At 30.1% G+C, this 26565-nt stretch overlaps 2 protein-coding genes across 7 annotated transcripts in view; one reads left to right on the top strand and one right to left on the bottom strand.

Annotated features, from left to right (window-relative positions):
• The window catches only part of LOC129910454 (uncharacterized protein C9orf85 homolog), a 189238-nt gene that overhangs the window by 120990 nt on the left and 41683 nt on the right, over positions 1-26565 (top strand). The gene's annotated exons all lie outside the window — the stretch shown is intronic.
• Positions 1-26565, bottom strand: part of LOC129910444 (homeobox protein 2) — an 81186-nt gene that overhangs the window by 19756 nt on the left and 34865 nt on the right. For 5 of the 6 annotated variants that reach the window (XM_055987829.1, XM_055987828.1, XM_055987831.1 and 2 more), the window contains 5 exons: positions 24424-24607; positions 11560-11742; positions 10600-11475; positions 10188-10512; positions 4545-4769 (listed from right to left, as the gene is read on the bottom strand). In XM_055987829.1, coding sequence (XP_055843804.1) covers positions 4545-4769; positions 10188-10512; positions 10600-11475; positions 11560-11742; positions 24424-24607 — 1793 coding nt within the window. Of the gene's footprint in view, positions 1-4544; positions 4770-10187; positions 10513-10599; positions 11476-11559; positions 11743-24423; positions 24608-25151; positions 25262-26565 lie in introns of those variants that run through there. The other variant, XM_055987832.1, reaches the window with a different exon arrangement.

Below are 26565 nucleotides of genomic sequence, written 5' to 3'. Positions count from 1 at the left end.
AAAATTGATCGTATCATGACAAAACAAAAAGCATATGAAAGGTACATTATTCTAGTTTTAGAAAATTAGTACTAAATAGTTTATTTCAAACAGTAAGACAGCTAAATCATTGGAACTGTTAAAAAACTAACATTTTCAAATTTATTGTTTTTGTTTTTTTTTTTTTTCTTAAAAAAGTGGCAAAACTTGTTCTGATGAAATGATTATTATTTTTAAAAAGGCTTTTTATTAAGCTTCAAGATTCTTTTTGTTTCAGACTTCTACGATTTTTTTTAGACTGCAAAATCAGTCATGACTATCAATACCTCAACAACGGACCACTTTATAGAAAATTCAAGGATACATTTTAAAACTTCTTTTAATTCTCTACAAAGAAATTAAGTCTACTTCTAATCAAAACAGGCCTTATTACGGTTTTTTAGTAAATGTGCCGCTATTTCATAACTATGAGTTATAAGATTAAGCTGAAGTTGAAAATTAATATACCTGAAATTAATCTGCAAAGTTTCTGACATTTTCATCAAACAGTTTTTCTGTTGTGAGGGTTTGAACTTTTCAGATGAAATAAAACACCACATTTTTGCAGCTGTAAATGACTTACTTCTAATCACTTTTTTATAAGCAAAATCAAATTCTTTTGAGTTTATTTGAACATTTTATTAAATACCGTTTAAATTTTAGATAAATCAAGCAAAATCAAAAATAAAAAAAAAACGGTAGGTATGAAATTTTTTTTCAAAATTTGATTTTTTTTGAACAAATGTTTGTGAATAAATCTGAAACTTTGCAAATTACTTTCAGGTATATTAATTTTCAATAATTAAGCTTCAGTTTAATTTTATCACCCATAGTTATAAAATAGCTGCACATTTTCTAAAAAAACTTTTCTAAATTGATCTCAAATGTAAGAAACAAACAAAGTAAACTTAATTTCTTTGTAGAGAATTAAACGAGGTTTTAAAATATATCCTTGAATTTTCTGTAAAGTTTTTTTTTTTTTTTAATTTCCCACGCCTCTTTCCCCCCCAGATACCGCACGCGCTGGGGTCCATTTTCACCGAGTACGAAGTCATTTGCGGATGATTATCGTATCGGCACTTTTTAGTGTTTTTTGAAGGTAAAAACAAATTAAAAAGAACTAAATAAGTAAAGAGAATGGTGATACGAATATCGAAGGAAGGTCAAAGATTGGGACTGCTTAGTACAAGCATTTATTATATCTGTGCAAAATAAAAAAAATTTAAAATGAACAAAAAAATAAATTTAAAATTTCATGTTTAATTTTCAGAAAGTGTCAAAATTTTAAAACAAAAATGTTTTAATAGTCAAGAGTGTTGATAAAAAAATAATTCAATATACATATGTACATACAATTAGGTATAAAGACATTAAATGAGAAAAGAATCAGTAAACATTGAACATAAATACAAAAAAAAAGTTTATGAGCGTGGTACACTGGTTTTTAGTATTTTTTTCAGACCAGTTTTATTAATATTAAAATCAAACAGATTAGTATTCAAATTTACAAGCTTACACATGCGAGTTAAGGGCACATGCATACCATAATTAGTACGGTGTTGGGGTAATTTTATTAAATCTAAGCTACGGAAGTTATAAGCACCTCTCCGGTAGTTAAAATTAATAGAATTAAGCAGATCCGGGCCATCAATTACACCCGTTATAAGTTGATGAATAAATACAAGGTCGTTATTTACTCTCCTTTGAGACAAGGTTTGGATCTGCAGTAGGTTGATTCGATGTTCATAGGAAGGAAGGTTAAAAGGGTCCGTCCATGGTAAGCCTTTTAAGGCAAAACGAATAAAATTACGTTGGACTGATTCTATTCTTTCTATATGGATGCTGTAAAAAGGTGTCCAAACTTGAGATGCGTATTCTAAGTGGGGGCGAACTAAGCAGTTGTAAAGAGCTAATGTAACGTAAGGGTCCCTAAACTCTTTCGACCAACGCTTGACAAAACCTAACATAGAATTGGCCTTGTTTACAATCAGGTTTATGTGCTCTGAGAAATCGAGGTTGGAGTTAAAGTTAACACCAAGGTCTTTAAAGCTATGCACACGGAGTAAAAGTGATCCGGTTGTTGAGGTATTAATAGTAAAAGTCCAGAGTCCAGAGTATGGTTTTTGGTTTGATGACTGATTTTGGACTCTTAAAAAAATTGTAGGAGTTTGAAACAAAAAGAATCTTGAAGCTTAATAAATGGGAGCGGGTCATAATTCTGCTTGTCAAAATTCTGTGAGACAAAATTCTGTGGGGTCAAAATACTGTAATACCATAATTCTGTACGTCATTATACTGTAAATACAAAATTCTGTACGTCAAAATACTGTATCAACAAAATACTGACATGCAAAATTCTGTACTTCAAAATACTGTATATCAAAATTCTGTAAAAATGCTGTAAAAAAATATCGTTTTGATAATGTAAAAAAGTGCGCGCGCACTTTTTTACATTATCAAAACGATATTTTTTTACAGCATTTTTACAGAATTTTGATTTACAGAATTTTGATGTACAGAATTTTGAAATACAGTATTTTGACCAACCAGAATTTTGCTATACAGAATTTTGACTTTCAGAATTTTGTTCCTACAGCATTTTGCACATACAGAATTTTGACATACAGTATTTTGGCATACAGTATTTTGAATACAGAATTTTGCAACATACAGAATTTCGACCCCAACCCTTAATAAATAGCCTTTTTAGAATAATCATTTAATCAGAAAAAATTGAAAAATTTGGGTTTTGAACAGTTCCAATGATTCAGCTATTTTACCGTTCGAAATAAAGTATTTGGTACTGAAACTCTAGAAATAGAAGAATGTAAAAAACAATCTTCCCTCCATAGGCGGTCTTGCCTCCACTTCCTATATATACAAAAATTATAAAAAGGTACACAAATGGGTTTTGTGAAAATTTTTCTTCATGTTGATACTACGATTATTTAAAACATTCCGCATACATCTTTTCAACAAATTCAATCTGTGACAGGTTACAGTTAATAAATGTTTAAAATATATTTTTTTTTTGTCAAAAGTACGACCTTATTTAAAACATTAAAATTAAAAATTTTAATCATTAGCGCTGTTTTTGAAAAAAAAAAAAATAAGTTTTTGTCATACTGCTTATAATTGATTCCATAAATAATATGATTCTATAAATAAATCTCAATAGACTCACTGGTAACCATTACAGTATTGCCATGAGTAATACACTAGCCCAAAAAATTAAGGGAACAAAACAAAATCGTGATTTTGTTTAGTGATTTTCGACAGGCTGTATCTCAGTATGTCATGATCGTATCATGACAAAACAAAAAGCATGTGAAAGCTACATTCTTCTAGTTTTAGGAATTTATGACTTTATATTTGTTTTCTAATAGTAAAATAGCTAAATCGTTGGAATTGTTCAAAAATTGTTTTTACTTTTCTCTTAAAAAAGTGGGAACATTTTTGTGATAAAATGGTTATAATTTTTATGAAATGGAACTGGAAATAACTACACTAGCCCAAAAAATTAAGGGAACAAAAAATTCTTCTTGTGGTAGGAATTTATGACTAAATATTTGGTTTCTAATGGTAAAATAGCTAAATCGTAGGAATTGTTCAAAAGCCAAAATTTTCCAATTTTTTTTTTTTTGTTTTTACTTTTCTCTTAAAAAGGTGGGAACATTTTTTGTGATAAAATGGTTATAATTTTTATAAAGGCTATTTATTTGGCTTTAATTTTCTTTTTGTTTCAAACTTCTACGATTTTTTTTAGACTTCAATATCAGTCACAAACCAAAAATCAAACTTTTGAAAACTAAGCTTTCCTTACCTTAAACGCAAGTAATAATTTAAATGGGGGTTTAGAGTTTTCTCCAAATTTAGTACACTTTGAAACTGTTTTTTTTTTTACTTTGATTCGTAAAATGATTCATCTGATGGTTTATCTCCATTGTATGATCAAACTTTTGACATGGAGCACCACTTTTTGGCAGCTATAAATCACGCATTCTCAATCACTAAAACATGAGAGAGACAGAAAAAAAAAAACACAAATTCTCCTTTCCAAACTAAAAGTTTTTAAAGTCTTCGTAATAGCGTTTGTCACGCAATTGCCCATATAAGAATTAACAAATGAGCTTTCTAACATTAACGGAAAATTTTGGGGAACGGAAACGAAGCTTTTGTTAAAAAATTTGTCTCGTACTATTTTATTTGACAATTTTTAATAAGTAACATGTTTTATTTAATGATAAATAAATTTGACTGGGCAATTATTTTTAAAGGATCGGGATATATGTATGTTTTGTGAATCAATAGCAAACATTTTATGAAGTGCACCACATTTATAACACTGGAATTACATAGCTTTAACTACATAATTTGTACTATTAGTAGTATTAGATGAGTTCAGGAAGCTTCTATTCAAAGTATTTCATAAAGTTCGATCTCAATGAAAATACTCTGAAAAATGAATAAGCTAATAGAATTCATTTCATTTGCTTACTACACATTGTTGCAAAAAATTTACTTACCTGATATTGTTGACATAGTACGATTATGATTTCCACGCACAAGCTCCGAAGGTCTTAAACTTGGCTCTTCTACTACTTCAAGACCTGAATCTGAATCAAATGCTTCTGGTTGGGAATTATTGGCGTTTTTGCTGTAGTTTGAAGCACAAGCATCTGTGTTCAAATTGTTTTTGTTTGTGGTAGCACGTAAAGGAGGTGGCAAAGGAGGTGGAGGAGGACCATTAGCTAAAATGAAAAAATAAAAATAAAATTATTTTAAGAGTACCGGAGTGTTACAAATTTTTTTCATGAATTTTATAGTATTTAAAATAAGTGTAGTTCATTCTTTGGGCTTGGGTGGGGAATGCTAAATTTGAATTTTAGGTTTAATGTGTCTTTTAACAAAGTTTAATTTCAAAATTATTTTGTACTTAAATAGATTAAATTGAAAGATCAACTTTTTTTCTATTTAGTATTTTTAATTAAAATTCTTTAAAATTCAAATACTCAGGCTTTAGTTATGGGCGGAAGTGTGAACCATTGTGTTTCTACATAAAAATATTCTATATAAAAATATATAAACATCTCGAGACAAATTAAGCTATGTTGACCGCAATGAAATCATTTTGGTACACTGTGGCGTATACGCACTTTTTCATTTTATGTCTATTCAGGGCGATTTGCATAGAATGCGAAAAAAAAACTTGGATCGTTAAAGTAAAGCTAAGAATAAAAGAAGTATAAGAGATTATATCATTCTAATCCATAGTAAATTAATAAAAAAATTGTTGTTAAAATGTATGCATAATATAATTTTAGAGAAAAAAATAACTTTTCAATTTTAAAATTTCTTTAAACAAAATATTTTTTGAGTTATTTTTCATCAATTAAAAATTACATATACATATTTAGGATATTCACACTGCGACACTGAAAATTAAAAAAAAAAATTAACAAAATTAAGAACAAAAAACGAATTTTTGATAATATTCCCAAACTTGGACCTCGAATATCTTTTAAACAGTTAGATAAACGAAAAAGTATGGAAGGCATTTTTTGTAGAGAGTTCAATTTCCCACAAGAGAATATGTAAAGAAATCAAGGTTGGGGTCGAAAATTTGTATGTTGCAAAATTCTGTATTCAAAATACTGTATGCCAAAATACTGTATGTCAAAATTCTGTAGGTGCAAAATGCTGTAGGAACAAAATTCTGAAAGTCAAAATTCTGTATAGCAAAATTCTGGTTGGTCAAAATACTGTATTTCAAAATTCTGTACATCAAAATTCTGTATATCAAAATTCTGTAATATTTTTTACAGCATTTTTACAGAATTTTGAAATACAGATATATGTATTTGAAAAAGGGTTTACTATGAATTTCTAAGTGATCAACTTAGTAAAGAGGCAAGTTTCTAATGCTGATTAATCTAGGTACTTTATTAGGAGCTACGGAAAAAAGAGAGGGAAAACAAAACTACACTTATTTAAAAAAACAATCTGAATTAAACCACGTTGCATACCTTAAACGGATTATATTGATTTTGACATTTTTTTGTAAAATGTATTTTGTATGTTTAAGTTTGATTTGTGTTCCTAGAATTAATTTACTTTTTTACATTAATAATTATGTTTGTATAAAATTATAACTTTACTGTCAATAATTATATTTAAAGCTAGTGTTTAGTGTTTTTTTATCAAAGGAAATTTCTTTAAAAATACTGTATTGAAAATACAGTATTTTGCCCTACAGAATTTTACAAAACAGAATTTTGCAAGTCAGTATTTTGTTCATACAGTATTTTGACGTACAGCATTTTGTATTTACAGTATAATGACGTACAGAATTATGGTCTTACAGTATTTTGACCCCACAGAATTTTGTGGTACAGAATTTTGACAAGCAGAATTATGACCCGCTCCCAAGGAATTATAGCTACATATAAAGTCGATTGATACAAAAATGATTTTTTGGGTTGGGGTCGAAATTCTGTATGTTGCAAAATTCTGTATTCAAAAGACTGTATGCCAAAATACTTTATGTCAAAATTCTGTATGTGCAAAATGCTGTAGGAACAAAATTCTGTATAGCAAAATTCTGGTTGGTCAAAATACTGTATTTCAAAATTCTGCACATCAAAATTCTGTAAATCAAAATTCTGTAAAACTGCTGAATTTTGATATACAGTATTTTGCCGTACAGAATTTTACAAAACAGAATTTTGCATGTCAGTATTTTGTTGATACAGTATTTTGACGTACAGAATTTTGTATTTACAGTATAATGACGTACAGAATTATGGTATTACAGTATTTTGACCCCACAGAATTTTGTCGTACAGAATTTTGACAAGCAGAATTATGACCCGCTCCCTGATTTTTTTTTAAATATAAGTGATGGAAAACTGCGAAGCGGAGGATCTTCCCATTAATATTAAGAGCTCATATTTGAAATTTTTAAACTTATGCAATAATACTAAGGTAATTGGATCGGATCGTGAATACCCTTATTATCGAATCATGAGTTTCTACAAGAACTGCTATAATTATGACAACAATTTCAAAAAATAATAATTATAATATTGCTGTTGAACCAATTGAAGTTCACTGTGGTGTATGTGTATCTTTTTATGTTTCTCTAATTCATATTCAGTCTATGATAACATACACTGAGCGAAAAAACAACTTAAAATCAACGAAAACCACTTTGATTCAACTATTTTTCGGAATGATTTTGCGTTGAAGACGAAAATTTTAAAATCAAAGTAGAACATCGTTAGTTTAAAGTGGTTTACCGTTATAAAACATGTTTAAATCAAAGTTGTTTCAACTTTAAAAAAAGCATCAATATATTAAAAAAAAAAGAAAAAATGGGCAGCCGCTGGGGATCGAACCTACAACTCTTGGGTTACTAGGCGAATGCTTTACCAACGTGCTATCTCACTGTTGAAAATTAGAGTGATAAAATTCAACAAAATCTGAAGTCCGACAAAAATAAAAAAATTTCTTTTTATTTTGAAGAAGCTTCATGTCAACTTTTTCAACATTAAATCAACGTTGAACATTTTACATTTTACGTTGCGTTTTTTCCCTCAGTGTTTATATGTATGTAATGAATCCTTTTTTTTTAAGGATAAAAACTGATTTCAAAAATACATAATTTGTAACGGTAGTTACCAGGGGAGATGGATTTAGAGATAAGTAGCCCATTGCTTATTTTTACTTGCGATATAGGTACAATAGGGCAAGTTTAGGATTCGTAAAAAAAATCGAACTCGAGATAACAATTTTACATGACATTACGATGATGGTGAATGCCAAAAAAGTGGGTCCGGCAATTCTGTCTGCCTGTCTGTCTGTCTGTGTGTCTGTCTCTATCTGGAGCTGCAGCCTAAACGAGTGAAGTGATTTTCTTCAAACTTGGTAGTTAGCAGTTTTTGGTGATTCCCTAGAGGGGAAATTGAAATTTTTTTTTTATGACCAAAACTAACGGTACCTGCCATATAACGAATAGAAAAGGTAATTTTTTTCAAAAACGGCTCTAACGATTTTGATTAAAATTTTTGTGTGTAGTACTACACATAAGGGCCAACTTTTTAAATAAAAAAAATATTTTTTGTACCGTTGTTAACGGTACCTGTCATAGAACGGTTTTTTTCGTTTCTGAATATCTCGTACAAAATTAACCCGATTTAAATGAAAATTTTCATACAAAAGTGTGTAAGTAAAGATAATATAAAAATTTTATAAAATTTTCAAAAAACGCATTTTTGGTTTTTTAAAAAATATTTCAAAATTTTTTTTTGAAAAATCAATTTTTTGAAAACGGATCAATGAAAAATTTTGAAATTTAGTTTTTATGTGTAAATTAATTATTTCTTCAAAATGGCATACCAACTTTTTTTTTGAAAAATGTTAAAAAAATTTTATATATAAAAAATTATTTTTTTAAAAAACGGCTCCTACAATTTTCAAATTTTTTTTTCTAAAAATACCTTTTTATACGAGAAATAAAATGGCATATTTGTTTTTTTTTTTTTAAGATATTTTAAAACGGAGTTTTATTAATTATAAAAACAGATTTAATTTTTTTAAACTACTTATGAAATTTCTTCAAAATATCAAATTTTAAATTTCTTGAATAAAAAGCTTTAACATTATAGTTACTTTAAGCATAAGAGCAAGTACGTGCGACCCCAGTCGTGCAATTTATTTTTAAATACGTTGGAATATAGTTCAAACGTCCCAACAAATTGTCACTTGTTGGGAATGATGAAATTGGATTTTTGGACCTTCAAATGTGACAGTTTTTTTTTTGTAATTTACTCAAATAAATGAAAATGTGTGTAATCATTCAGAAAAGTATATGAAACGAAAGTAGCTTTAATTCATTTCAAAAGTGTTCTTTCTCACTAAAAAAAAAAAACACCTTTACCCGAAATATTTTGATGAACATATTTTATGATTTTTTTCTATGGTATATTCAACGTGTATATAAAATTTAATCAGCGTACCATTTATTTTCAGGGAGTACTTGGTAATATTCTGGCTCTTGTTCTTTAAGTAAATGACTATTTTTATAAAGAGTGCAATAACTTTTTACGTAATGGTCCAGACATTTTGGTATTGATTTTATTCGATGGGGCGTTAAAAATCACCTCGAAATCATGTATATTATATTAATTAAATATATTCATTAGCTGTACTATAATATGCAACAATGCGGGTGCAACACACAAAACCTCTTGTATCTACCCTCCCGGATGGAATACAAGGTGGCCCAATATTTCAAAATAACTCTTATATTGAGTAGGTACTACCAACGATATAAATTTCATGCTTTTATCACAAAAGGCACAATTTTCTTTCTAAGCCGCTCCACTACAGGCAAATTAGTTAAAGTATGGGCATTGCCATGATTTTGCATTTTTTGGGGGACAACATTTTTTTAGGTAATGTGTTCGGGTAGTTGTCCTTTTCATAAAAGACAATTAGTTGGGAATATAGGAAGTCGAGAGCTTTGTATATAAAATCTATAGTACTATCATGAAGTGCAATTTTTTAGTTTGTTCGTTACCTGAGTGGTCGCGAGGGCGCTTAGATCGAATTAATAATAGGAGTAAGGAGATGAGATATACATTTCTGTTTGAAATTTAACATATTTTTTAGTTCGTTCGCTAGCTTACTTTTTTGGTGGCGCTGTTTTTTTTCATGATAGTACTATAGATCTTATATACAAAGGTCGAGAGCAGCCGCCATCTTGGAAAAGAGGTTGGTATCGTTTTTATTGAATATCTACATTGTTATTCATGAATATTTGTATGGGCTTCAAACCTTCCCAAAAACTTGGACTTCTTTGAAAATCTCTTTGTTGAACATTTAAAAACAAATATGTGACAAGAAATTTAAAATCGAAGAATCACAAAAGGAATTATAAAAATAGTCTTGGACCAAAAGCCATCAAATGTTTTGATTTTACACATTTAAACGGTTTAACTATTACAGACATTGGACCATATTCATAAATACTGTCTAACCCGCTTAAAAAAAAAGACTGGAGTTTATCCTATTCAAATAACCCCAGTCAACGATAAACCGGGGTTTTAAATTTTTTTTTTTTATTACTATACCTATAACACAAATATGTATAATATTAAAATGTTTACCAATTGCGTTGTTTTGAATAGGTGGCGCCGATGAAACACGTTTCAAAATTCTGTTTGAATTATTCGTATTATTTTGCGTATCCAGATTATTCCTAATCACTGTGGAATTCCTATTTGCCTGTTTGGTGCGTTCGGCCACATCCTCTGGGGGACAAACACTCTCGTACGTATCACTCTTCAGACCACTATTGATTTGATTCTTCAAATTCACATTCTTTGTTGTGTATGCTTCTTTGCGCGGCGAATCGTATTTGCTATGAAGGCCGTTGATTGACTGTGACTTGTAACGATTTATCAGAGCCATATCACGTTTGTTGTTCAAATCCTGTGAGAGGGTACAAAAAATAGAAAAAAGCCATAAGTTGCAAAGCAACTATAATATTAGATGCATTTGGGTCAAAATGGAACTTACGTGTTTGGTATATTGTATGGCAACATCTGTACTCCTTGAGGAGCTGGCACTTGCCGAACGACTATGCGATCCGCTATCTCTCGACCGAGATCTACCGATGTTGTACTTTTTCTTAATAGCGTTTCTCGCGTCTTCACGCACCAAATAGATATCTTCATAGTCGTGGTTAGTATTATTGTTATTATTATTGTTGTTGTTGTTAACGTGGTTGTTATTATTATTTTTACTTTGATTACTACTGATGGTACTATTGTTATTATTGTGAATGTTTCGATTTAAATTGTGGCTCATGCGAATGTTGTTCTTTGGTGAGTCTAAACTGGATTGAATTGAAACAGATTCATCCGAACCACTTCCGGCCCCACTGCTGCTCGAATGGACATCAGCCTGGATGATCATGGCTTTGTTCGATGAATGCTCTTTGTGTGTTGCTGTTGCATTTTTACTAATGCTACTGCAATCCGAGTCGAACAAGTCTTTGACACGATTGTAAATAATTTCTTGAGGATCATGCAAGAAGAAAGATTCACCAGATATGCTACCATTTGGCGAGGGAGGTGTTAGGGAGCCATTTCGCATTGGATTTACATACAGACCATCATTTGGCACAATCGGACCACCGTATATTTTCTCCGATGATGATCTTGACTGTGAATAGATGCCTTCGTTGCTTTGGCGAACAGATGGTGGATGCAAGTAGAATGGTTCAATGTCAGAGCTGCCAGTTGAGGATTTCGATTTGATTGTATAATTGCGACTGTTTTGTTTGCTGCTATTGCCATGTTTGCCATAGGATTTTTGACGGTTAATGTTGCTGCTTTTTTCTCGTGTATTGTAATCGACGGATGTACCATGTTGGACTAAAATATTCAGACACTAAGAAGGAAAAAAAAAAAAAAAAACACGTTTTAAGATGTTGAGGGATTGACAGTTTGAATAAGTAATCAAGATGTTACCAACCTCAACTTGTTGATTCTCAGCTGCATCGTTTATCGGACTTTTACCATATTTATCAAGTGATAGCTTAGCACCATGATTGAGAAGCCACCTGACAGTTGTGAGATGACCTCGAGAGGCAGCAAAATGTAGTGGGGTAGCACCATCACCGTCCCTCAAATTAGGATCAACACCTTGTTCTTCCACCTGAAAATAATATTTTGTATTTAATCAATTTATGTAGTTGTTTTTTTTGACAATTACATATTTTAATTTTTTTTTCTTAAATTAATGGAAAATATTTAAATTTTTGTCTATTTTTTGAGAACAACGAGAGAATAATGAGCTGGAGGTATAACCAATGTAAATTGAAAAACTGAAGCTTTGCCCTAAGCCTGAAGACTTTAATTTTGAAGACCCAAATCATATAACTGAGAATATAAAGTTGACCATTGATTGATTGGATCTTTTCAAACTAAAAAAAAAAAACAGGTATGTAAGTATTACATGGTTAATATTTGTTAATTTAAACCGATTGGATCTTATTTATCAAAAGAAGCTGTTCCTCATCCGATTAAAGTAAATATGTATGTCTCTTATTTTTTTTTTTGTAAAAATGCATTTTGTAAAAAACTTTAGCCCTTAACTCACTCAAAATTTATACATTTTGGATGAAATATTAGCATAATTGCTCCTATTTGCGGTTGTACGGAATTTACTTAGTAGGTTTACAACAGCAAACTTGTGAAAGTCACAAGTTAATCCCCTTGACATTATTTTCAAAAAGTCACTTCAACTCTAACTGAGATAACAATAAGATATTATATTACGATTAAAGAGAATGCCAAAAAGTGGGACTTGCAATGTAATAACTACAGCATAAAGTACCTACTGAATCAATTTTCTTTAAACTCAGTATTTGTGAGCCTTGTGAGGTTCCTTATAGACAAAATTGAAAATTTTAAATATTAACGGTACCTGCCATATTACCAAATTTGGAAAACTTACTTTTCTCAAAAGCTAGGACCGCTTTTTTTGATTATAATTTTTTGTATATACTTTTGCAAATAAGGTTGTAGATACTGTATACTTTTAAAGTATTTAGACATTTTTTGAAACGTTATTCACTTTATGTGTCAAAAATCCGTTTTTTTCATTTCTGACTTACTTGTAAACGATACAAACGACTTTAATGAACATTTTTATACAAATGCGTTTTAGTTACCTTAAAATTGTAAATATACAATTTTCGGAAAACATATTTTTGGATTAAAACAAAATTCAAATTTTTTTGAAAAAAGTCTTTGCATTCTACTCAACTGTTACCAAAAGAGCAAGTTCGTGTGATCAAGTCATATCTAACAGTTTTTTATGCAACAAATATTTTTTTTAATTTAAGTGCATTTTTTTAATAAATATTTTCAACCCTGCTACTATTTGGAGAAATACTAATTTTTTACGATTGAATCCTTTATTTGAAAAGAATTTTAACTTGTAAAATAACCTTATGTGTGGTAGTACCCTGTGGTACAATTGTCGTTGCGATTTACCGTGGATCCTAGCTCCAATGATTCTCGGTGCAAATCCAGCCTCCTTCACCTTAAAACTTTTGTTCATGATGGGAGCACTGTTTCTTGCAATGAGTTGATAAAGCCTCTAAGAGTATAAGTGGACAAAATATAGTATAGTTATAATAATGATCATAGTATTGACTTATTTCAAAATTAGCTTTTTCTAAATTGGTTTGGTGACTGTGCAAAACCTCCAATTTTTAACAAAACAAGTATACTTCTTATTTGATTTTTCATGAACTAATTTCATACTTGACTAACTTTAAAATCAACAATGTTGCTGAAATCATGTATCTAGTATCAATATTTGTCTGATACTTAAAAAAAAAAAAACTGATCAACAATGCAGTCATTGTATATATTTAACAACGCTGCCATACTAACGCAAACAGATTCATTTTTACAATTGAACACGGTTTTTCTTTCGGTGTAACCGAAATTTAATTTAGAAAATACAATTTTAGATTTCAAATAATTTTTCGATATTTCTATTAATTTTTTGAAAATTTGAAACTCTAAACACTCACTTTTTATAAAAACAAGTTTTGAGATTGGTCAAAAAGTAATCAATTATATATTTTTTAAAATTTTTAATATCTAATGGCGTTTTCGATTGGCAGTCCGGAAGCGTCCGGAATAATTCTGAAATCGTTTTATTCGTACAAAACTGACAGTTTTGTGTGAATAAAATTTTTTCAGAACGATTCCGGACGCTTCCGGACTGCCAATCGAAAACGCCATAAATAATCTATTCCCAAAATATTAACTAATTTGTCAAGTAGACGTGACTCACTCGGTTTATAAGAAAATCTAGTTCAGAACAACTTGTTTAAAACAAACCAACAAATTTCTTGATTTATGGAACCAAAACTATGTATCTACCTATCATTCGATACACCCAAGACCTAATATAATGAATTTCAAAAATTTTGACAGCGACAAGATAATTTCTTTGCAAACAATTTATAAAATACGATCAAAACAATCTTCAATGTTTATTATTTATTTATGATGCTGCTACTCTTGAATGCTTAAGTTGCAATGCAGATGCAGCAACACACTCTAACACAGCATCAAATAAAAAGAAAGTTGAGCATGTCTCTTGTGATTTTCTTTTTTCTTTTGCTTTAGAAAGGTGAATTTCAACTCTTTGCTTTAAACTTTTTTTTTCTTCTTCTGCATATTCTCTTATCTGCTGTTATACTTTGTAAATACTCGTATCATTTGTTGCATTTCAAAAGGGGAAATCGCACTGCACAAAAGCTATGCTTTTTTTCAAATACAACGCAACGGTTAGATTGATGAATTCTTGTTTGTCGTTTTAATGCGTTAGATATAATTTTAATTGTTTGTTGACAATTTTAATTGTTTTCGAACAAAATTTAAGATGAAGTAATACATACTAGGTATGTATGTACATGTACAAATGTACAAATAATACAGTAAAATAAGGAGAAAAAAAGGGTAAATCTCGGAATGAATGTTAGTAGAAATTTTTTTTGCTCAATATCTTCCTTTTGCCATTCTATAACATATCTCAAAAGTCTAGAAAAATCTCATGTCCGCTTGTCGCGATTTCAAGGTCAAATCGCGAAAAGGAGATTTTCAAAATTAGCAAAAATAGGCTATGGTATTATATACACATATGATACATGATTTCAAGGTATTTTTTAATGCTGATTCCAAAAAATCTAAAATCAAGACAATCTGACGTCTCTGGAAAAAGTTATACCTGTTTTTCATCTGTCAACTCATATTATTATAACAGTTGCAAATTTACTGCCGAAAAACCCTTAAAAGTTATGGTAGATGAACCAAATTTTGCATGAAGATTTTAGATTCCATCATTATTAAAAATCAAAACAATCCCTTACAAAAAATATATATACCTACGGAATAATGGTATTTTTTGAAGGAAGGGCAAATTTTAGGATATGCACTAAAGAAGATTCTTGTTCATCTTAGGAATAAGTGCAAATAGGCTAATTTTTTCATTTTAATCTTTGTTTGGATATTCTTTAACTACCCTCAAAAATCTAAAAAAATCTCATGTCCGCAAGTCCTAATTTTCTTGGTTTGAAAATAAGGTGCAGATTTTAAAAAATTGGAAAACTACACTGCAGATATTTGTGTCAGATCAACATGAATAAGGTGCATTACTTTTCAGGGATGGTCAGGTTGACTTGTTTGTGAGTTTCGTTGGAATAAGTGTTAAAAAAATACCTTTAAATCATGTCGCTTATGTTGGTATACATATAAAAATTTAAACTTTTCTTATTAATTTTTTAAAATCTGCACCTTATTTTCAAACCAAGAAAATTAGGACTTGCGGACATGAGATTTTTTTCGATTTTTGAGGGTAGTTAAAGAATATCCAAACAAAGATTAAAATGAAAAAATTGGCCTATTTGCACTTATTCCTAAGATGAACAAGAATCTTCTTTAGTGCATATCCTAAAATTTGCCCCTCCATCAAAAAATACCATTATTTCGTAGGTATATATATTTTTTGTAATGGATTGTTTTGATTTTTAATAATGATGGATTCAAAAACCTTCATGCAAAATTTGGTTCATCTATCATAATTTTTAAGGGTTTTTTGGCAGTAAGTTTGCAACTGTTATAATAATATGAGTTGACAGATGAAAAACAAGTATAACTTTTTCCAGAGACGTCAGATTGCCTTGATTTTAAATTTTTTGAAATCAGCATTAAAAAATACCTTGAAATCATGTATCATATGTGTATATAATACCATAGCCTATTTTTGCTAATTTTGAAAATCTCCATTTCGCGATTTGACCTTGAAATCGCGACAAGCGGACATGAGATTTTTCTAGACTTTTGAGATATGTTATAGAATGGCAAAAGGAAGATATTGAGCAAAAAAAAATTCTACTAACATTCATTCCGAGGTTAAACCCTTATTTGACTGGATTAAAATATGTACATTGTACATAAATGACAGGTTGATTTTCCGCTGACCACCTGTAAACTTTGGATGAAGCAAATAATATTTTGAGTTACTAAAACTGCTATGATACTTCTTTGAATTCATAAACAAAAAAAAAAAAACATTTTCAATCCAACTTGGAATTGGAAAACTATTGAATTTCTGTATAAAACTAAGCCCTAATTTCTTTGGCGCCGGGTACAAAGGTGTTGAGTCAGAAAATGTAGTTTTGAGGAAAATGAAATTGAAGTTTCTGTAAATCTGAATTTTATTATTTTTAAAAAGTAATGATGCAGAAATATCATTTATAAGATCTATTTTAATATCCATATGCTGTTGACCAGAAAATGACCGTTTTAAAAAAAAAATTGTGTTGACTTAACGCTTTAGAGCTATTTAGTCTTCAAAAATAAACTTGGTCCAAAGGTGTTAAGTCAAGAAAAATCTTTGTTTACATTGATAACAAGGTTTAATTTATAAAAGAAAGTTGGAAATATTAATGTGATTAATTACCAAATGTGAAAATTCTTTTTGAAATAATATAATACTGTAGAAAATCGCTTTTCGTTTTTTTTCCTTTCTCTTGACTTAACGCTTTAGGATCAATTTTTTATTTAAAAATTAAAAATGAATGCAAAAACAAAGGAGTTAAGTCAACTTACGCCCTTAGTACCATACAATTTCAAAAATTTTTGACTTAAACCCTTTGTACCGAATCAAGGGGCACGGTAGTGCCCAGTCAAGTTCTCTAGCAACTTTGGCACTACACCCTTATTTACAGGAAACAACTCAGGCCATTTTCGACCCCCCTCTAACTTCCACACCAAAGATGCTAAAAATTTCAAACTCACTACATTTGTTGAGCTGGTCGAAACCAAACTCCTCACATAATTTCAGCCTCCTACGATGAGTAGTTTCTGAGATATAGGGCTTCAAAAATCGTAAAAACCGTAACTGACTGACTGACTGACTGACTAACTGACTGACTGACTGACTGACTGATTCACTCACTCACTGACAGATTATCAAAATTATGGAGAACTTCCCGTTAACGTAGAAACTTGAAATTTTACACGGTGATAGGACTTGTGGTGTATACAAAGGAAAAAATCGAAAATTTGAGATTTTCAATTCAGGGGGCGTGGCATCCGCCCATTTCCGCTGAATTTTCATCAAATATTATAGAGCACTTCTGATTATTGTAGAATATTGAAATTTGGTAGAATGGTAGAGCTGGTAGTTAATACAAAGGAAAAAATTTAAAATTTGAGAATTTTAGACAGGGGGCGTGGCAACCGCCCATTTTCACTGAATTTTCATCAAATATAGAGATTTTCAATTCTATAGCCATACCTTGCAAAAGGTAGTGAAATCACAACAAAAACATTACTGTTAAAAAAAGAGCCAAGTTCTCCTATGTTGAAATTAAGCTGGCACAAAAAGTACTGAGATGTAAAAGTGTACCAAGTTCTAAAGTTTGGGTTCAAATTCGTACCATTAAAATTTTGATTGTTTACTTGGCAATTTTTGAAATAACTTTAAAAATCGGTAATTAAAAGAAAAATTGCTAAGGGAACAATCAAAATTTTATTGAAACGAATTTTACCCAAACTTTAGAACTTGGTACACTTTTACATCTCAGTACTTTTTGTGCCAGCTTAATTTCAACATAGGAAGACTTGGCTGTTTTTTTAACAGTAATGTTTTTGTTGTGATCATTTCTAACGGAAGGAGATACGCTAGAGCTATGGCGATAGGACCAAACGAAAGAGAAAAATAAACTGACTGAAGTCCAATAAAAATCCGAAAATCGATTTTTTTGACTTAACCCCTTTGTACCCGGCATCAAAGAATTATTCGCAACTTATTAAAGAAAATTTGGTAGATAATGTGTTGGATATCATATGAAAAAGATTAAGTACCTATGTACAATGTTTTACTTAAAAGAGTCATTACAAATTCGTATGTTTTTAATACATTAAAATATACATTTTATGTGAAGGTACCTAAGTTGTTTGGAACAATTTTTTCTTTTAGTAAGATTTTGAATGGTTTTTGCATAGCGATTTAAGTGGAGAATATCTTTATTATATTTCATACTTTTTAAACCGTAATTTTTCTGTATCTAGAAAGTACCTAAGATTTTGAACAAATTTGTGTTTTTGAACAATTAATATATACAATTGCATATTCTTTGTTGTAAAGTTTTGAAAAAAAAAAAAAATACGAATTGGTGGTGACAGAGTAATTTTTGGTTTCGTTTTATAAATTTAAAAAAATACTAGAAGTTGTTATCGTTTTCTTATTAGCAATGTTTTTTTGTAGTACAGGTAAAATAGTACATAAAATCAATAAATAAAAAAAAAAATTGTTACACTCATGAAACTTGGCAAAAAGTTTGCTTTTGGGATAAGAACCAAGTACAAAAAAAGTCTATAAAAAAAAGTTGGGTGGAAGGGTGTTTTTTCGCGGACAAGAGGGAGGGGGTGAAGGTCAAAAATCTACTGAAAGATATTGTTTGTTGAATATCATCATATGACACATGTTTTCAAGGTATTTTTTGATGCTGAATCTAATGACATAAAAATAAAGTCAAAACGATTGCTCTAAGAAAAGTTATTTCCGATTAAAACCCAGGGTGCTTGTTTTTTGATCTCAACAGGTAAAATATAACCGAAACACATGTGAAAAACATGCTACACTGACAAAATTTGGGATGAAGGTTTAAGATAAAACAGGGACAAAGGATTCATAAAGTTTTTAAAAATATTTTGGGTGAAAGGGTGTTTTTTTGATAGGTTAAGTTGTGTGTGAGAAAGGTATCATAACAGCTAACTTATATTTTATTTATTTTTAAAACTTGGTGAAATAGTTTTGGTTGGTATAAGAATTAAGAATCTATAAAAAGTAAAAAATTATTTTGAGTGAAAGGGTGTTTTTTTTCAAGAAATGATGAAATTCGGAATTAGTACCACAAAAACTGGGAAAAAATTGTTACACCAATGAAAATTGATAAAAATGTTCCATTTATAACAGAAAGCAAGAACTCAAAAAGTCTATACAAATATTTTAGGTTAAAGGGTGTTTTTTTGGGAAATAGGGAAAAATCCGCGATAAGTCCGATAAAATCAATGGTATAAATGGTACCCTTACGAAATTCATTAAATATGTTCTCTTTCCCATGGAAATTACGAATAATGTAAGTCTATACATTTTTTTTATGTGAAAAGGGTGTTTTTTTTAGAAGTAAAGAAAATATGGGTATACTTGAAAAAGTGCGTATTAATAGAGTAATATTAGTGGTACCCTATTGAAATTTAGCAATTATGTTACTTTTAAGATAAGAAACAAGTACATAAAAAGTCTATAAAAATATCATGGTTATTAGGGTGTTTTTTTGAGTGAAAACAAAAATGATGGGTCACCCTAATAAAATTTGGTAAAAACATTGATTTTGGGGTAGAAAGCAAGAATAATGAGTTTTTATAAAAAAAAAATTTGGTGAAAGGGTGTTTTTTTTCGAAGAGACAGTAAAATCTGTAATTGGTCCCAAAAAGCCAATGATTCGCGTAAAACGTGTAAGAACTTGTTTATAAATGTTTAATTTGTCATCAAAACCATAAATAAAATGAATCATTGGCTTTTTGGGACCAATTACAGATTTTACTGTCTCTTCGAAAAAAACACCCTTTCACCAAATTTTTTTTTTATAAAAACTCATTATTCTTGCTTTCTACCCCAAAATCAATGTTTTTACCAAATTTTATTAGGGTGACCCATCATTTTTGTTTTCACTCAAAAAAACACCCTAATAACCATGATATTTTTATAGACTTTTTATGTACTTGTTTCTTATCTTAAAAGTAACATAATTGCTAAATTTCAATAGGGTACCACTAATATTACTCTAGTAATACGCACTTTTTCAAATATACCCATATTTTCTTTACTTCTAAAAAAAACACCCTTTCACATAAAAAAAATGTATAGACTTACATTATTCGTAATTTCCATGGGAAAGAGAACATATTTAATGAATTTCGTAAGGGTACCATTTATACCATTGATTTTATCGGACTTATCGCGGATTTTTCCCTATTTCCCAAAAAAACACCCTTTAACCTAAAATATTTGTATAGACTTTTTGAGTTCTTGCTTTCTGTTATAAATGGAACATTTTTATCAATTTTCATTGGTGTAACAATTTTTTCCCAGTTTTTGTGGTACTAATTCCGAATTTCATCATTTCTTGAAAAAAAACACCCTTTCACTCAAAATAATTTTTTACTTTTTATAGATTCTTAATTCTTATACCAACCAAAACTATTTCACCAAGTTTTAAAAATAAATAAAATATAAGTTAGCTGTTATGATACCTTTCTCACACACAACTTAACCTATCAAAAAAACACCCTTTCACCCAAAATATTTTTAAAAACTTTATGAATCCTTTGTCCCTGTTTTATCTTAAACCTTCATCCCAAATTTTGTCAGTGTAGCATGTTTTTCACATGTGTTTCGGTTATATTTTACCTGTTGAGATCAAAAAACAAGCACCCTGGGTTTTAATCGGAAATAACTTTTCTTAGAGCAATCGTTTTGACTTTATTTTTATGTCATTAGATTCAGCATCAAAAAATACCTTGAAAACATGTGTCATATGATGATATTCAACAAACAATATCTTTCAGTATATTTTTGACCTTCACCCCCTCCCTCTTGTCCGCGAAAAAACACCCTTCCACCCAACTTTTTTTTATAGACTTTTTTTGTACTTGGTTCTTATCCCAAAAGCAAACTTTTTGCCAAGTTTCATGAGTGTAACAATTTTTTTTTTTATAAATGCCTATTTTACCTGTACTATTGGTTAGGTACTTCATATTTAGCTGAGTAAACATTTTATACTGTAAACAATAATAAACGGTTACTTTTAAATCATTTGTCTTTAAGGAGTCAAATATTCATTAAGTTAAGAAAAAATAAAAATAAAATGGCTATGCTAACTACAACAAAGGAATACCTAGTTTACCCTTAGCAATTATTTTCAAAAAAAATCATAAATAACGGCTAAAAACATTAATTTTATTTCAAAACAAGGGTCTTATTTGTGACATATTTTAAATCAAAATCGCTTCAGCTGTTTTAGAACAAAAATAAGGCTTTTGTATTATGACAGGAACCGTTAATTTGAGTTCTAAAAGAAAAACGTGTGAAGAAAGTTACTCAGCTGTACCTCGAGGTATATACAATACAGAATGACTTACAGTTAAATTATATTCTTCACTTAACAAAATTAACAAATTTAAAAAAATGCGTGGTTGTTCAAATTTATAATAATTTCCTATTTGTTTTTTTACTACTACAAACTGTTCGTAGTATTTCCATCAAGAAAAAAAATTTTCGCCAATCTATGCCGTTTTATTTCATGATTTATTTTCTACATTTGCTAATGGTTATAAAAAGCCCTAAATTTTTTCTCTTGCAAGATCTTTAGGCCCCACATCATAAATTTCAACTTACAAACTGTTTAATTTTGAAAATTCCTATGTTAATAGACCAAAAGACAACTTTTTCTCATTGTTTAGTTAGCTATTAAAATTTTGTATCATTATTTTCAAAACATCTAAATAGGTCACTGTGGTGTATGCGTAACCTTTTTATTTTTTTATAAAAAAGGTTAAATTCATTTTGGATTTATTCTATGTGTAATAAAATAGATGATGTGACTTTTTATGACCATTCTGTCAAATAATTTAACTGGTACATACCAATACATAAATTTGTATGTAGAACGCAAAACTAAAGGATCAGTTAAGAATTTCTCAAAAAAAGAAAAATAAGTTCGGGTTATGGCTTAACGGATTGTAATGTTCTTTTAAGTAAAAGAACTAAGATTTTCAAAAAATATTTTCTCATCTAAGCATAAGATAATTTTACCTGTAGAAGAAAAAATGTTTGAAAAAAATAATTATTTTTTTTTAGTTAAATTTTTCCGACGCTGAGTTTTTATGAGTTTGTATGAGTGAAAGTGTCTATTTTTACTAACCCAGCGATTACATCGAATTATTATGGTGTGAATCTACTATTCACACCTTAATTATTCGTAATGTTCGCTCGAGTACGAAAAAAGTTTTGTTAACAGTGACGTATAGGTCAATCGCGTGTTCACTTGCTGACAAAGCTTTTAACCATATAGTTTATAATCGTACATTTTCGATGGTTAAACTTCATAACCTCGTAAGTCGTTTTTGACTTTTTTTTAAATAGTTGATTTGAGTTTTTAAAAATACAATGTTTTTATTTCTTTCATTTTTTTATATTGTTTTAAGAGTTTTTTTTTCGATTTCGAAAAAAAAGTCAAAAACGACTTACGAGGTTATGAAGTTTAAGCGTCGTTTTACTAATGTTGTTGAATCTAACATTAACATCTTTGTCCTCATTATTTTAGCAGAGCTTATCGCACCGATTACAAAATCGTTTAGCAAAATTCTATTCTATCCTCAAACTCTGGATTTAGGGCGAAAAACGTTTTGACCAATCGTCAATTTTAGACCGATTTTAAGACTACCAAAACTGAGACAAGCGGAAATGCTTCTCGGGAACTACAACCAAGAACGTTTCAAATCATGTATCAGTCTTAGTAGGAACAACCTCAGGTTAATCACTTGTCCTTTCACGGGCAACTGTAAATTAAGAAGGCGCCTAAACATTTTGGGCCTAGTAAATAGTGCAACATGTAGATTCTGTAATGAAAAAGAAGAAACACAAAATCACATTCTGGGTAATTGTAATGCACTAATACACCAAAGATTCAAACACCTGGGTGGCTACCAGGTCGAAGAAGAAAAATTACCCCAAATACTCAATTTCCTGAAAAGAATTAGGATAGAGGAGGAGCTATAAAATGAGGAACTTACTCAGCTAGCTTAAAAGGGGGGCACAATAGATCTTATAGATCGCAGTGCATCTTACACCATAAATAACAATCAATCAATCAAGGCTTTTACTACAACTTTAGAAAGAATTAATTCCGACAGACAAAGAGCTTCATAATGTACAAACCCCAATTGGGTAGTGTTTGACATGAAATTTTTGCATTTTTGTATTGGGTTTAAATCCTTAAAATTTTAATCTCAATCAATATAGAACAAACCCTAAAATTGGTTGGAATTGAAGTAAAAGAAAAACATTTTTGGAGTAACAAAATATGCACTTTTAAAAGTTATATGTACGTCTTACAGTGTTGTCTAAAAAAAATTGTCTATGCGTTTGACAAGAAAAATAAAAAGTTCTAGCAAAATGTCTTCACTTCAATTACTTTTGGATTTGGCTGAAAATTTGGATAGCATGTCATCACCATACTATGGAAGCGATTTCGGACTAGGCCTGAATCCACTCGTTATTCAACGTAGTCAACGTCCCAGTGTTTTTCGTCTACCGCTGGGATTGACAAGCCACATGGAAGATTGTCCTGTCTTGATGCGTCGCTCTAAAGCTGCTAGCCAAAACTCCTCAGCAGTCTCTAATGTTGGAAAAGATGGATTCCAGGTTTGCATGGATGTGCAACAATTCAAACCAAGCGAAAGACACTGCGTTGAATCCAAATCCGAACACTATTTGACCCGTGCAGGTCCAGTTTTTGTGCAAAGTGCAAAAATACACTAAAAATTCATGTGGTAATTTCTGCATTAAAACCTGGATCGTATGGCGTATGGGCCAAACGGAGAACGGACCTCGGTTTCTAATTCAGTCGATAGAAATTCAAAACATTAGTCAATTGTAAGCCCAACTTTTATTTTGTGTGCCAGTGTAATTTTGAAATTTTCAGCAACTTTAACTACAAGATGAATTAAACCTTCAACTCAGTCATAGGTTTTGTGTCTGCAAACAGTTTCGTAATGCGTATTAAAGCATTGAACTAGAAACAAAAATTTCAAAATACTAAAAATTCCATAAGCCAAAAAATTATTGTGGGCCTATACTTTTTTCGGACCCCACTAGGAAGTGAACAGTGTGGATCGCACCCATCCTCTTTTAAATGTTCTGTGTTTAATTTAAAGCTCACAGAGAGTGAGAGAGCACAAAATGGTACGCACTTTTTTTTTTATCTTAATATCATTTTTTCTAGACGCTGAACAAATACAAACACTTATACTTTACGACTATAATTTTTTTTTTTTGTATTAACATTGTAAATATGAACTAATTCTGATCGGTCAATAGAAAAAACCTATACGCAACAAATCAAACATGCGCAAAGTGTGTAAAAACAAGTCATTAATTTGCTAACTTGTGTTATTTGTCAATAATAAACAAATAGTCTAAGAGAGGTGTAAGAATGTTTTTTTTTTTTTTTTAACCTACCATCCATTTGAGACAATCCAAACAACCCATTTGGGAAGCGGCATGAATCGGTGCCATTCCATCCCGAGCACGTACATAGAGAGATCCGCCAGCTTCAAGCACCAAAAATTTTAATACCTCCAGGTGTCCTTCTTGTGCAGCTAAGTAAACTGGTGTGACATCGTTATCCATTTGTGTATTAGCACTGTAATGAGATAATTTTAATGCAATCTTTAATGGAGTAGTTGTATACATGGTTTATGATACATTTTAAATTGTTCCCAAAACAAAGTCGAGTTGTATGAAAAAATTCAATGGATCAATGTGATATTTCGACAGATACTCTGTTTCACTTCGGTTGACAAATAAATAGATAAGAAAACGTTTATCAAACATGAATTTGGCCTCAACGTTTTTGTTGTGGAGGTTTGTATGATTGCTTTTTTATACCAATCGGCACATCAAATCGTTTTTATTTTTGTTTTAATAAAGGCCGAACAATGGGCCACATTTTTATTTTTATTTAAATTGATAACTTCGGAACAGGTTGAGATATTTTAATAATTTTGTATTTTTAATAAACGTAAAACATGAGAAAATACTAATTTATAGATTTTTATATAATTTAGTATAATTTAGTTTTTTTTTTAAATGTTTTCTTTGCATAAGACACCAGCTCTAGCATTCAACCAAACTTAATCATAATCGCAATGAAATAGTTCTCTTTACTTTGGAACTAGGCTTTTTACCTTTATCAGCCGAATCCTTCGACGGATTTTAAAATTCTTTTCAAATTCTTTCAGTTTTCGAAGCTTCTAATATTCCCCAACCCAGTAAATAAATTAATTATGTATTTTAAGCACACGCGCAATATGAATACCACAATGACTTTTAAAAAGTAGCTTACTGTGGGCTGGCCTTAAATTAACAAAAAAAAAATTTTCAAATGAAATAAAATTTGAAATATGAAAATTTATTCAAACATGTTTTCTAAAAGTAAAGTTTTTTTTTTAACTAAAACAGGTTTGGGTCTGAAACTCTAAAACGGAATCAAAAAGTGGACTTCAAAGATTGCTATATCAAAATAATAAATTCAATTAATTAAAAACATGTGACGATGTATAGAAGTATAATCAAAGGAGAATGCCCAAAAATATATGGAGACAAACCCAGCATCGATACGAATGGGTCCTAAATGGCTTGAAAGGGCATCAATAGTAGATAACAAATATGATTTTTTTTTTTTTCAAAAAACAATCCCAGAAACTTGCCATGACCATTCTTATTTACAAATTATAAAGTGTTTTTTCGGCCAACACTTTTTTCAGTGAAGTATGACTGTCTTCGTTTTAGTTCCATGAGATGCAGCAGAAAAATACCCTAAAATCATGTGTCATAAGTTAAAATGATTGGTATGTGGATAATTCTTTGATTTAGATATATAAGATTAGAAATTGCAGACCCTGGTGAGGCAACTTCAAAATTAAGCTCATCAACAATGCAGCTATTTAAATAAGGATTATACCTAGAAAAAAAACGTTACCATCATAGATTTTTCTACCACGAACGAAAAAGTTTAGTTCAAGATAGTTTAATTGTTGTCTTTTGACAGAATAATGCACTTGAAAACGCATACTTTAAGTGCATATTGTGGTTAGATTTAGCCATAAAAACTTTCAAAAACCAGACAATATGGTTTAAGCCAAGGAAGATCTATCTGGTGGGAAAATTTTTTTTTTAGGTTTCATCCTTTCTTCAAAAACCGCATTTTAAATGCACTTTATTTTGGAATTAGTCTGCAAGAATTTGATATCTTATGTATCTGAATCAAAGACCCATCCAAGATAGAAATAATTTTATGTTATTACTCGCATCCACATAATTCCTGTGGATCCTTTGTCTAACTAGTGCATTTTGACCAAAAACAAGCTAATAGCGTCATTTATAAGCTTATGGTACATGATTTTAGGGTATTTTTCGATGTTGCATCTCATGGAACTAAAACGAAGACAATCGGACTTCCCTGAAAAAAGTTTTGACCGAAAAGAAACTTTATAGTTTGAAAATAAGAATCGTCATAGCAAGTCCCGGGGATGGTTTTTTGAAAAAAAGAGGCTGTCTGTAAAGCCGGTTTACGGACGATGATTTTACGTGATAACGTCG

The sequence above is a fragment of the Episyrphus balteatus genome, chromosome 2, assembly GCF_945859705.1.
Source record: "Episyrphus balteatus chromosome 2, idEpiBalt1.1, whole genome shotgun sequence".
Taxonomy (NCBI): domain Eukaryota; kingdom Metazoa; phylum Arthropoda; class Insecta; order Diptera; family Syrphidae; genus Episyrphus; species Episyrphus balteatus.
Note: the sequence above shows the minus strand (reverse complement) of the source record. Positions and strands in the feature narration are given on the sequence as shown.